The sequence below is a fragment of the Rhineura floridana genome, chromosome 1 (genome assembly GCF_030035675.1).
Source record: "Rhineura floridana isolate rRhiFlo1 chromosome 1, rRhiFlo1.hap2, whole genome shotgun sequence".
In the NCBI taxonomy this organism is placed as follows: domain Eukaryota; kingdom Metazoa; phylum Chordata; class Lepidosauria; order Squamata; family Rhineuridae; genus Rhineura; species Rhineura floridana.
In genome coordinates, this window is record NC_084480.1 from 727383 (window position 1) to 740345 (window position 12963).

The 12963-nt window shown below is 48.3% G+C and overlaps 1 protein-coding gene across 1 annotated transcript in view; it reads left to right on the plus strand.

The window, feature by feature from the left end:
* Positions 1-12963, plus strand: part of NPR2 (natriuretic peptide receptor 2) — a 41704-nt gene that overhangs the window by 14516 nt on the left and 14225 nt on the right. The window contains exons 2-3 of the mRNA XM_061612586.1: positions 5495-5697; positions 6898-7011. Of these exons, the coding sequence (XP_061468570.1) occupies positions 5495-5697; positions 6898-7011 (317 nt within the window). The remainder of the gene's footprint in view (positions 1-5494; positions 5698-6897; positions 7012-12963) is intronic.

A 12963-nucleotide genomic window follows, 5' to 3' on the forward strand; every position in this document is an offset into this window, starting at 1 on the left:
ATTATAGAATCATAGAATAGTAGAGCTGAAAGGGGCTTATAAGGCCACTGAGTCCAACCCCCTGCTCAATGCAGGAATCCAGCTTAAAGAGTACCCAACAGGTGGCTTTACAGCTGCCTCTTGAAGGCCTTCAGTGTTGGAGAGCCCACCACCTCCCTAGGGATTGGTTTCGTTGTCGTACTACTCTTAACAGTTAGGAGGTTTTTCCTGATGATCAGTCGAAATCTGGCTTCCTGCAACTTGAGCCCATTATTCCATGTCTTGCACTCTGGGACGATCGGGAAGAGATCCTGGCCCTCCTCTGTGCTGACAACCTTTCATGTACTTGAAGAGTGCTATCATATCTCTCCTCAGTCTTCTCTTCTTAAGGCTAAAGATGCCCAGTTCTTTCAGTCTCTTCTCATAGGGCTTTGTTTCCATTCCCTTGATCATCCTCGTTGCCCTCCTCTAAACATGTTCCAGTTTGTCTGCATCCTTCTTAAAGTGTGGTGTCCATCCTGGTCGGGATACAAATCAAATAATAAAATAAGTATAGTTTCCAAATTACGTGAAGCATTGGTTCCCCTCTATCCAGCATTGGTTAGGCCTCATCTTGAATACTGCATCCTGTTCTGTATGAGGCCTAACCAATGCTGAATAGAGGGGAACCAATGCTTCACGCAATTTGGAAACTACTTTTTTATTATTTGATTTGTATCCCGCCCTTCCTCCCAGCAGGAGCCCAGGGCGGCACACCTCTGTTAAAGCATATACTTCTGTTAATGCAGCCTAAAATAGTATTTGCCTTTTTTGCAGCCACACCGCACTACAGACTCATATTCAGCTTGTGATCAACAACACTCTTCGAGTACAAATCTGTAGCCAACAGTGGATCCACCTCATAGTTGTTCCATCCAGCCCACATTTAGCTAGCTTGCTAATCAGGCTATCATGGGGCACTTTGTGAAAAGCTTTGCTGAAGTCAAGATATATTATGTCCACAGCATTTCCACAGTCTACCAGGGACATTACCTGATCAAAAAATGAGATAAGAATTTTTTCTTGACAAATCCATGTTGGCTTATAGTAATCGCTGCATTGTTTGTAAGGTGCTTACAGATTGACTGTTTTATAATCTGCTCCAGAATTTTCCCAGAGATCGATATCAGGCTGACTGGCCTGTAGGTCCCAGGTTCCTCCTTTTTGCCATTTCTGAAGATAGGGACAACATTAGCCCTCCTGCAGTCATCTGGCAGTTCACCCATCCTCCACAATTTGTAATAGACAGTGAGAGTTCTTCAGCCAGTTCCTTCAATACTCTAGGATGGAATTCATTGGGACCTGGAGATTTGAACTCATTCAAAGTGATTAGATACTCCTTGACCATTTGTCTATCAATCTCAAGCTGCAGTCCTGCCCCTTCAACTTCACATTTGAAAGGAGGGTCATAGACCCTTTTTTGGGAGAAGACTGAGCCAAAGTAGGAATTGAGCACTTCTGCCTTTTCTTTGTCATCTGTTACCATTTTGCCATCCTCATTGAGTAGCTGTGCCACTGTTTCTTTTCTGTCTTTTACTATGGATGTACCTGAAGGAAGCTTTTTTGTTGCGTTTAGCATCCCTCGCTAGCCTCAGCTCATTCTCAGCTTTAGCCTTCCTGACACCATCCCAGCAATTCCGTGATACCTGCCTGTACTCCTCCTTTGCTGCCTGGCCTTCTTTCCACTTCCTGTATGTGTCCTTTTTTGTTTTCAGGTCATCTCTAAGCTTTTTGTGAAGCCACATTGGCTTCTTCTGCTGTTTCCCCCCTTTTTTCCTTGTTGGAATTGCTTGCCATTGCGCATTTAGAATTTCCTCTTTTAGAAACTCCCACCCATCTTGGACTCCTTTTCTCATTAGGGCGCTCACCACAAAACCTTACCTACCATTGTTTTAAGTTTATTAAAATCAGCTTTCCTGAAGTCTAGGGTACACATATGGCTACCCTCAGCGCTTGCTTCCTTTCATAGAATCATAGAAGAGTAGAGTTGGAAGGGGCCTATAAGGCCATCAAGTCCAACCCCCTGCGCAATGAAGGAATCCAAATCAAAGCGTTCCCAACAGATGGCTGTCCAGCTGCCTCTTGAATGTCTCCAGTGTCAGAGAGCCCACTACATCTCTAGGTAATTGGTTCTATTGTCGTATGGCTCTAACAGTTGGGAAGTTTTTCCTGATGTCCAGTCGAAATCTGGCTTCCTGCAACTTGAGCCCATTATTCTGTGTCCTGCGCTCTGGGATGACCGAGAAGAGACAACCTTTCATGTACTTGAAGAGTGCTATCATATCTCCCCTCAGTCTTCTCTTCTCCAAGCTAAACATGCCCAGTTCTTTCAGTCTCTCCTCATAGGGCTTTGTTTCCAGTCCCCTGATCATCCTTGTTGCCCTCCTCTGAACCTGTTCCAGTTTGTCTGCATTCTTCTTGCAGTGCGGAGACCAGAACTGGATGCAGTATTCAAGATGAGGCATAACCAGTGCTGAATAGAGGGGAACTAATACTTCACACGATTTGGAAACTATACTTTTGTTAATGCAGCCTAATATAGCATTTGCCTTTTTTGCAGTCACATCACACTGTTGGCTCATATTCAGCTTGTGATCAACGACAATTCCAAGATCCTTCTCACATGTTGCATTGCTGAGCCAAGTATCCCCCATCTTATAACTGTGCATTTGGTTTCTTTTTCCTAAGTGTAGAACTTTGCATTTATCCCTGTTGAATTTCATTCTGTTATTTTCAACCCAACGCTCCAGCCTATCCAAGTCCCTTTGAATTTTCTTTCTGTCTTCCACGGTATTAGCTTTGCCCCCCAATCTTGTATCATCTGCAAATTTGATAAGCATGCTCTGTACCTCCTCATCCAAGTCGTTAATAAAAATGTTGAAGAGCACTGGGCCCAGGACCAAGCCCTGTAGTACCCCACTCATTACTTCTGCCCAGTTTGAGAAGGAACTGTTGATAAGCACTCTTTGAATATGATTCTGGAGCCAGCTGTGGATCCACCTGATAGTTGTTCCATCCATCCCACATTTAGCTAGCTTGCTAATCAGAATATCATGGGGCAGTTTGTCAAAAGCTTTGCTGAAGTTGAGGTATATTATGTCCACAGCATTCTCACAGGGAGGTTACCCTGTCAAAAAATTAGATAAGATTGGTTTGGCAAGATTTGTTCTTCATAAATCCATGTTGGCTCCTGGTAATGACTGCATTGTTTTCAAGGTGCTTACAGATTGACTGCTTTATAATCTGCTCCAAATCAAGTATAGCGCAGTCACTTTCCCCCAGAGTTCTCGTAACTGTCACTTCATCCACCAAGTCATCTCTGTTGGTTAGAATCAAGTCAAGGATAGCTGATCCTCTAGTTGCTTCCTCCACTTTCTGTAGGAGGAAGTTATCTCCGACACAAGTCATAGATTTATTGGAGGGACCGTGTTTGCCAGAATTTGTCTCCCAACAGATATCTGGTAGTTGAAGTTCCCCATTACTACTACATCATGCCTCCTTGAAACATTGGCAACATTTTTATTTCTGTTGTTTTAATTTATATTTTTACTCAACTGCTTTTTAGGAAGCTGGTAAATTATTTGGTAAATTAAAAAACCCTGTGGAAATGGTAAATCCAGATAAAATGTGGGGAAATGGGAAGGTGTTTAATGAGGATGCTGCTGCAGAAAGCTTGCATGCATGAGCAACACCAAGTGTACAGAAGCCTGCTGTGTGGGAGCATTCTCAGGGAAGGGGCACTCCCAGTCCTGCCCAGAGCTGCCTGGGATGGAGCCCAAGCCCTTCTGGGTGCAACACAGGTGCTCTGAGCTCCAGTTTCAGTGGGTGACCCCCAAGTTCTGAGCTTTGGCCTTTCCACCTTTTTTTGCAACTACGCATAATGCTGTCAGCCTCCATCACGCCTCCCTCCCTTCCCTCGCTTGCCAGGTGCTTTATTTCTAAGCTAAAAGGCCCACATGCTTTAGCCTCTCCCCAATGGCAGTAATCATGTTGTCTGCCCTCTTTCACCTCTGCAGCCTCCTTTATGAGACACAGTGACCAGGACTGTCCACGGTATGCCAAGTGCAGTTTATTTTTATTTTTTTCGATGTCACCAATGCATGTGTCGCTGTGGCCAAGTCAACTGCCTCCAGGAATGGACGCAGCTGGTAGACTAGTTTGAGTTAGCCAAAAGTACTCCTGGCTACAGCAGCCACCTGATATTCAAGCAGCAGGGCAGGATCCAGGAGGACTCCCAAACTGCGGACCTGCTCCTTCAAGGGGAGTGCAACCCCATCCAGAATAGGTTGCAACCCCGTCCCTTGACCAGTAGTACTTCCATCTTGTCTGGGTTAAGTTTCAGTTTGTTAGCCCACATCCAGCCCTTCACAGCCTCCAGGCACCAGTTTAGGATGAGCACTCCCTCCCTGCAATCAGGTGGTAGGGAGAGATAGAGCTGAGTGTCATCAGCATATTGATGACATTGTACTCCTTATCTCCTGATGACCTCTCCCAGCGATTTCATATAAATGTTAAGAGCATGGGAGACAGAATGGAACCTTGTGGTACCCCACAGACCAATGGCCAGGGGGTTGAGCAGTAGTCTCCCACCACCACTTTCTGAGTCCTGTCTGTCAGGTAGGACCAGAGCCACTGTAAAACAGTGCCTCCCAATCCCATCCCAGCTAGATGGCCCAGAAGGATACCATCACAATCCATTAACTGTCCACAGGTTGATCATAGCGAAGGCCGCCGAGAGGTCCAGCAGCACCAACAGGGATGCACTCCCCCTGTCTGATTGCACCAAAGATCTGTGTCAGGGAATGGTGATGTTGGTCATGTTGTTTTTTGTCCCTTTCCTAACAATCCCTACTAGAGACCTCACTGCCCCCCACTGCCCCCACTGGAGCCATTGTTTCCATAGAGACATCCACCACCACATCCCCAAAATAACTTTCCTTTCATTCATTCAGATCCCATCTGTGCATATGTAAAGTTGAGGGCCTGGTGTGGTTTTTCCCCAGCTCAGCATTGGGGAAGGGGAGGGGAAGGCCAGAGCGGCTCAGTGGTGGAGAGCATCTGCTCTGCTTGCAGGAAGATCCTGTGCTCCGTCCCCAGCAGCTTCTCCTGCTGCCCCAAACCCTGGAGAGCCACTGCTGCCGGTCAGTACAGACAATACTGAGGTAGATAGACCAATGGTCTGATCTCGGGTAAGGCAGGTTCCTGTGTTTCCATAGTCTGGCCCTGTGTGATGTTACAGTTTAGTACAAAAACCCAGACATCTTTGCACCTTCTTTATGATGGCAGTATCCAACTCCGCAAGGGGTTTCTTTATTTTATGTATGTATTTGGTGCATTTGTATTCCCCCCCTTTGTCAAGAGAAGTTTAGCACTGGGGAGGTCTCCAGGTGTCCGTAGGTATTTTGGTGGGGCCCGCCTGGCCTCTGTCTGAGTTGCGCCTTTCTCTTGGCGTGTGTGCGTGTGCTTCCTCCCTCAGTCATCTACATCTGTGGCCCGCTGGAGATGTTGCACCAAGTCATGCGCCTGGCCCATTACGAGAGCATGACCAGTGGCGACTATGTCTTCTTCTACGTGGACGTCTTTGGAGAAAGCCTGCGGGCTGAGGGGAACCGGGAGGTTGGCAAGCCCTGGCAGAGCAAGGAGGGCCAGGATCCAGGAGGCCTACGGGAGGCCTTCCGGGTAAGTCCATCGCTGGGTGGGAGGGGAGGGCAGAGGGAAAAGACATGATGGATGCTGGACACAGACATGGCGGGTGATGTGACTCGATCACAAAGAGATGAGAATGCCTCTGAGCAGGCACAGAGAGCAATCCTCTTGCGCCCGAGTCTTCTGCAGAGAGGGAAAGGGCTTGAGCCAAGACCAAAGCACGCCAGCTCTTCTTAAGGAAATCCACACTCAGGTGGCACCTTGGCCAGAGCAGACCAGCTGAAGGTCAGTTTGGCATTTGCCAAGAGGCTGAGGAGGCAGCAGCAGGAAGGGTCACGCTTTAGCTGAGCAGCTGAGAGAAGGGTTGGGAGGCTTGGGCTGACCCTGGCGCAGGTGAGGAGAAGAGAGCTCTGGTAGTGGCACCTGGAAAGCAGGCGCTCCGCTTAGAGGTGGCAGCGGGGGGCAGGGCGATGTCCCCACACGTTTTAGGCTTCATGTCATGACTCCTCGGGAGCACCTCCATGGAGAGTGGCCAGTGGGGCTCCTGCACCCATCCCAGCTGCACAGGAGTAGGAGTGTTGAGCAACACCTACTAGAAAGGTGCCGGAGCCCAGGTGCCCTCTCCTTCTCTCACCTGGCCACTTGATTGCTGAGTGATGCTGGTTGGGCTTTGGGAAGCCATGAAATGGGCCTCTGCCTGCACTACTGAGGTATGCCAAAGGATCCCACCTCTTTGTGTCACAATGAAAAAGAAGATCCCACCACCACCACCTGTAGTGATCAGGTCTCTATTTAAAAAAACAAAAGACCACCGCGAATGCACTGGAAACGCAAAGTGGCAGTTTTGCTGCTCAGACTTGAATATATCCAAAAACAGACTGCCGTCTCCTTGCCTGTCCCTCCCGCACTAGTTTTGCTCCTTCTTCCCACCCTGAAATCTGAAATGGAGCCCCTCCCTACTGAAGAGAGAAGCAACTTGCAGAAACCCTGTGGACCAAACGGGGAGAACAGGTGTAGACTGAGGCTGGCGCAGGTGAGGGGGCGGGGGTCTGCTCAAGGGCAGTTGCAGGGACAGGAAGGCCAGAGGGAAGCGAAAGATGGAGCAGGCTGCCCACTCCCTGCCCCCTTTCTTTGGAGGACCCCAGTCAGACCCACCAGTCTTGCGGAGGGCCGGGTCCAGCACATTGACTCCAGTGCTTCCCACATCCCCACAACCTTTGGCTTGTGTTGCAGACAGTGCTGGTGATCACCTATCATGAGCCGCAAAACCCGGAGTACCAGATTTTCCAGAGCCAGTTGATCCTGAGAGCCCGGAGGGAGTTCAACGTGGAGCTCAATGACTCACTGGTAAAGCCCCCCCCTGCCTCTTTCCCACAATGCCCCATGCTCTGCTCTCGCGTGTGTCTGTCTGAAGGAGAGACAAGTCCATGCTGTCTTCCCTGGTCAGGGGCTGGAGAGACATTTGGCATTTCCTATCATTTACAAGCCGTCAAAGAGACTATGTGGAAGATTCCCAGGAAAGCTACACAGTCTGATTATCCATGGGGTAGGCAAGCAGGCAGGCAGACGCTCCTCGTGGCCTGGGCTTTGAGGTGGCCCTTCTGGTGCCCTTTGCTAGGCCAGGGTGAGACTCCACACTCAGCCTTTGGTCAGAGCTCCACGTGAGAGATGATGTTGGTGGTGCTTTTTCCGGCTTCTGTCTATTCTTACCTCCCTTCCCCTAGTTTCCTGAGTTTGTTTATGCTTGAGGTGCCTGTGTCTGTGGTGTGTTTATAAAGACTGCTGAGCAAGGACGGCTGAGCCCAGGCTGACTGCACAGACCTCCCCTGGTGTGGCTTTTCTGAGAGGAATGGCTTTCCACCCCATCCTGCCAGAATGCCAGTCTGCAGGCCTGGCTCTGCTGCTGGACCTAGAGGGTTGATGGCTGGGGCCAGGAGTGCCTTTTTCTGTCTCCAGGTGATACATCAGTCCATTCCTGGGAAATGTGAACTGAGCCCCTGTAATGCATACCCTAATAACCTCTAGAGTAGATTACTGCTGTGAAATCTACATGGTGCTACCCTTGAAGTGTGTCCAGAAATGACCACTGTGGGCCACCTCAAAGCCCAGGCCTGATAGGGATGCAGCATGATTGGAGAGTGCTGGGTGGGGTGATAGCATTCTCACCTTCCTCCCTTTCTGCCTATGCTGGTGTTCTCCTTAATGGTGTTGCAGTTGCTGTATTTCAGAGACCCCTGTCTGGATTCATGAGAGACTGCTTTGAACTACAGATTTGTAAAAATCTCTACAAATCAATTTGGGAAATAACAACAACAACAACAATTGCTATTGTTATTGTTATCACCACCCAGTTGCTTCCCACAAACAGTAAGAAGCCACCTTGTGTGGTTACATAGCCGAACCTTGTAGGCATATTAGCCAGCATTCTAAGAATTATTATTATCATTATTTCCAGTTGCTAACTACAGCAAATATTATTAATGTTAAATAGTATTTTTATTTCCCCCTCGCTCGCTACTGCTGTTGGCAATCTGCCCCCTATATGACAGAGACATTTTTAAAAAAACAAATCCTTCTTGGAAAAACCAAACTTAAAGATGGCTAGAATGAAAATCCTTGAAGCTACCTATCGGACATTTGGCAGGGTTAATTTCCTCTACAGGGGCTACCATGTCACCAAATTTCATGTCCCTGTGTGAAAAAACAAAACCGTTACGTCCATTTTAAGTTTAAAACATTTTAAAACTTAAATGTGGCTAGCATTAAAACCCTTGGAGCTATCCACCTGTAACTTAGCAGGTTCAATCCCGTATATAGTTGTTACCATGTGTCCAAATAACATGTCTCTGGGTCATAGAACACGAAAGTTGTGGCTGTTTCAGTTTTGCCGTGTAAATCAATGGGATTTGCAGAGACTTGTAATATTCAGATTGGGATCTGGATTTGGATGCAAATCGGGATTGGACCTGATCTGTATTTACAAATTGGAGCCACAAATCAGACTGAGCGGTCTGTGCACAGCCCTAGTAGTGCCCATGTTGATGATGTCATCACAGCTAGACGTAATCTTTTCCGGGAGTGTCTCCTGGCTGATTTTCACGTATGCAGCCATAATCTGCCATTTGGAACTAGAAGGTGGAAGTTAAATGTTTTAGCACTATTTGCTGCTGAGGCTGTGCACTGTTTGTGACTCTTTCAACAGAGCTGACTCTTTTTTGTGCCTGTGCTCTTGAGTTATCTAGTCACTTGTGTCTAGTTTTATTTGTTTGTATCTTGTATGTATTTTATTCTTGCTAGCTGCTTTGGGGGCCTCTCTGGGCCAGTAATAAATAAGCACGGTCTGTGGTTGGAGCATTTGGAATGGGGTGGGGGGCTGGTTTGTGCTGAAGCTCTCCATGTGCCCTCCCACCAAGAGACTTCTTGGCTGCACATCACAAATCCCTTTCACTGTCCTCATTACCTCTTAGCCATGAACTGTGTCCTCCTTGCAGTCAAGGAGTGGGCCAAGGGGAGATTGGCAAGGCTCTTGGGTGATGCCAGGGTGCCAAGCGGGGGGAGGGACTGTGAGAGCTAAGCAGCACTGATCTTGACATGCATCTGAGGTGTTCCAGGTCTAGCCAGCCAGTGCTCCATCTGGCCCTGACCTCTGGCCTCCTTGAGTTGTGGCAGTAACAGTCTCACCACCGGGCGTCTCTGCGCTCCCCAGAAGTGCTCCAAGGGACAGGTTCCTCCCTGGTGCTGCATGAGACTCCCCACACACACACACAATTGGGCTTGGCGGGGTGGGACACTGCAGGGAACCTGCAGAGAACACCAACAGTGACTCTGGCATGTGAAGGGGCTTGAGTGGCAGTTGCCCGGACTAGGGTGTCTGGGTGCCTGCAGCCCTTTGTGAGACAGTCAAGTTGCACATTTCTCCAGCTGAGGAAAAGCCAAAAGGAGAGAGAGTTCTTAGACCTCCTGGCTACTATACTTTTGAGAGAGAAAGAGAGAACCCTCTCCCTTCCCCCCCCGGCCCCATTAATACTTCTGTGGAACCCTCTGTTTAAAGCCTGCAAAAGAAAAAATGTTCCACTTATCTACAGCAGACATATGAAACTCTCTGCTACTAGAGTTAGCCTTGACCAGTGAAACAGCTGAGTTCAAAGAACTGCCCCAGACAAATTTCTGGAAGGCAAGAGAACCAGCAGGTTTTAGGCAGGGTGCCAGGATTGCCATCCAAGTGTTATTTGCACCCCATGCATTTCCATGAAAATCTGTCCTGATGATTTCCATGGAACTTTCTGGGGGGGTAGGTTGGAACATGGGTTTGTGATGGATACCTTGACCACATAGAATCATAGAATAGTAGAGTTGGAAGGGGCCTATAAGGCCATCAAGTCCAACCCCCTGCTCAATGCAGGAATCCAAATCAAAGCATTCCCGACAGATGGCTGTCCAGCTGCCTCTTGAAGGCCTCCAGTGATGTCAGGTATCTTTGTGCCTGCCTGGTGCAAAGGTTGTGGACATCACACACTGTCTGGATGGGCTGATAGAGAGGAGGGGTTAGCATCAGCCATGTGGGGAAATGTGGTTCTGAGGTCCTAGAAGCCACATTTAGGGTTGCTGGTCAGAGCTCCAAGATTGTCAGAAACACTCTCTGCTCCGTGGGCAGGGTCAGCTGGATGGGCAAAGCTGAAGGATTTCAAGGGTTCCAATAGCAGTGGTATGGGAGGAAGGGTTCATATTGCTGGGCCCTGGGGAATATTTTTGGACAAGCTGAGCCTCTTCAAAAAATGCAGGCTGCAGCTGAACAGCAGTGGGCCCAGACAGACAGCTCTTAACGGCAAAAGAGGTCACAGGGCAGCTTTTAAACTGATTTCTGGGAGAAGGAAACAGAAGTTGAGAAGCAGCTGGTCCCTTTAGAGAGAATGAGCAAAATGTTGTCCAACCTGCAATAGAGGACAAAATGTTAACAAGGAGCATGCAGAGCAGAGCAAAGAAATCAAGTGCAAAAAAAGACCACGTGGAGAGGAGGGACAGTGTGCTTGTGTAGAAACTGTGTGCTAACTTAGAAGCCTCCAAGCAATTATTACTGTTATCATTGTTATTTGTTAGTCACTTTATACAGAAAAGTAATGTCTCAAAGTGATTTCACAAAAAAATTATTACGAACAGATAAAATCAATTAAAAGCCAAATGACGTAGTTTAAAATGACACACAGTGCAAGACTCCTAAGCTGCTCATCCTGCAGTGAGGGAGCGGATGTGCTTTGGGGCCAAGTAGCAGTTTACCCTGCACAGCAGCAGGCGTCTTAGAAATGTCCAGGGAAATGGAGAGACACAGATGGATCACAGCTTGGCTGATGCATCTCCTACAGAACGGGCAGAGTTTGCCCCCACCCCAACCTATCAGTGGCAAAGCCTCTTAAGGAGCCCTCTTGGTGACATCAGATACGGCCACTTTCCCAGTCAGACTTCTTGAGCTCTTGCTGGCTACAGCCACCACAACCCACTTTTTTAAAAAAACGCTTAGAGGTTTTCTACAATCAGGTTGTATATGCATTTTGTTAAATAAAATAAAACAAACCCTTGAGTTTCTGGGGATTCCTGCTTTCATATCTTTTTTACATTTTATTAATGTAGTATTATCAGTGTTTCTGAAACAAAACATTGTGGTATTTCCAAAGTCAGTATGACTCAAGGAATTTATCTCAAACTGCAATTTTGAACAGACAGAATGATCAGGGAGGAGGAATCCCTTCCTACTGAAGGAAAGCCAAACGTGTGTAGGGTAGAGTGGGGGCATGATGAGAGGAGTTTATGAAGCAATGCATGGTGTGTGGAGGGATGGAGGGAGAGCGAGCATGTTAGAGAGCAAGGCCTCGCTGTATCCCTGTCTGTCTGTCTTGTCTCATAATCCTAGCAGTCCACTTCCAACCAGTGAAACTGAATGGCATCCTGTTAGTAGTCCCCTAACATTAGCTTATTTGGGATTTCAGGCTGTGAGATGCTCCTCCCGGTTCAGGGTCCACATTGTTTGTTGCTGTGTCCAGAGGAGAGTATCTTGCTTGAGGTTACCCACTTGGCCTCTGGGGCACAGATCTGCCTCTGTCCCCCTTGGCCACTAAGGGGCACTTGGGGTGGGCTGCTCTTCCCTTTCCCTGCCTCAGGCCGGATGCTTGGGGCCAGGAGTCTCGCATCACACTGCTTGGGGGATGGGTGATTTGCTAGTAACTCTGGAAGCCCCTGGAGTGCTTTCTAGCACAGGACCGAAAAGAAAGGGTGCGTTACAGGCCGGTTGCGAAAGGGCTTGGGACGGGTAAATGTGTGCTTGCACGTGTCCATGCTGGAGGGGGCAGGAGTCTTGAGGGGGGCACCAATGAGAGTGCTGATCTTTAACAGGATGTTGTGAGGGCGATAGAGATCAGCCGGATGCCCTGGAGAGGACAAGAGGGCGAGCCGGCTGCTCCTGCAGGCCTTTGTCAAATAGGGGCATTTGTCTCCAGTGTAGGGACACAATCCTTGAAGTTGTGCAGGGAGAGACAGGTGCTGTGTGTTTCCCTTCCCCCTCCCTGAAAAGTGGTTTGGGGTAATGAATGCTGTGTATCCCCCCCATGAGTGTGGGAGGGGTGGGAGTGCTCCTCAGGACTCTACCCAGGCAAAGCCAATCTGCATCCATCTCTTGGCTGACAGGAAGTCCCCTTCCCCGCCCCCCCGCCCTGTGCATTGCTGTTCCTATTTCCAGGCTTCCTCTCCTTCCTCCCCCGCCTGCCTTTTGAGGGGGGTTCCTGGGAATCAACGAGAGTGAAAAAACAATGGTTAGAGACAAACTCAGGGGTTATCAGAGAGACCCAGTTCAAGTCTCCCCGTCCCACCCCCTCAGCCATGAAGCTCACCGTGTGACTGGGCCAGTGGCACTTTTTTGGCCGAACCAACCTCACAGGCTGGTGGTGAAGATTTATTTATTTTATTTATTTATTAAATTTCTATACCGCCCCATAGCCGAAGCTTTCTGGGCGGTTCACAACAGTAAAACTTCAATATACAATAAGCACAAAGAAAACTATTTAAACATACTAAACTACGAAAATACTAGTACACTAAAATGCTGAATTAAAATGTTAAAAGTTAAAAACATAGATGTTAAAATGTTAAAATGCCTGGGAGAAGAGGAAGGTTTTAATCTGGCGCCGAAAAGATAGTAATGTTGGCGCCAGGCGTACCTCAACAGGGAGATCGTTCCACAGTTCGGGGGCCACCACTGAGAAGGCCCTTTTTCTTGTTGCCATCCTCCGAGCTTCCCTCTGAGTAGGCACC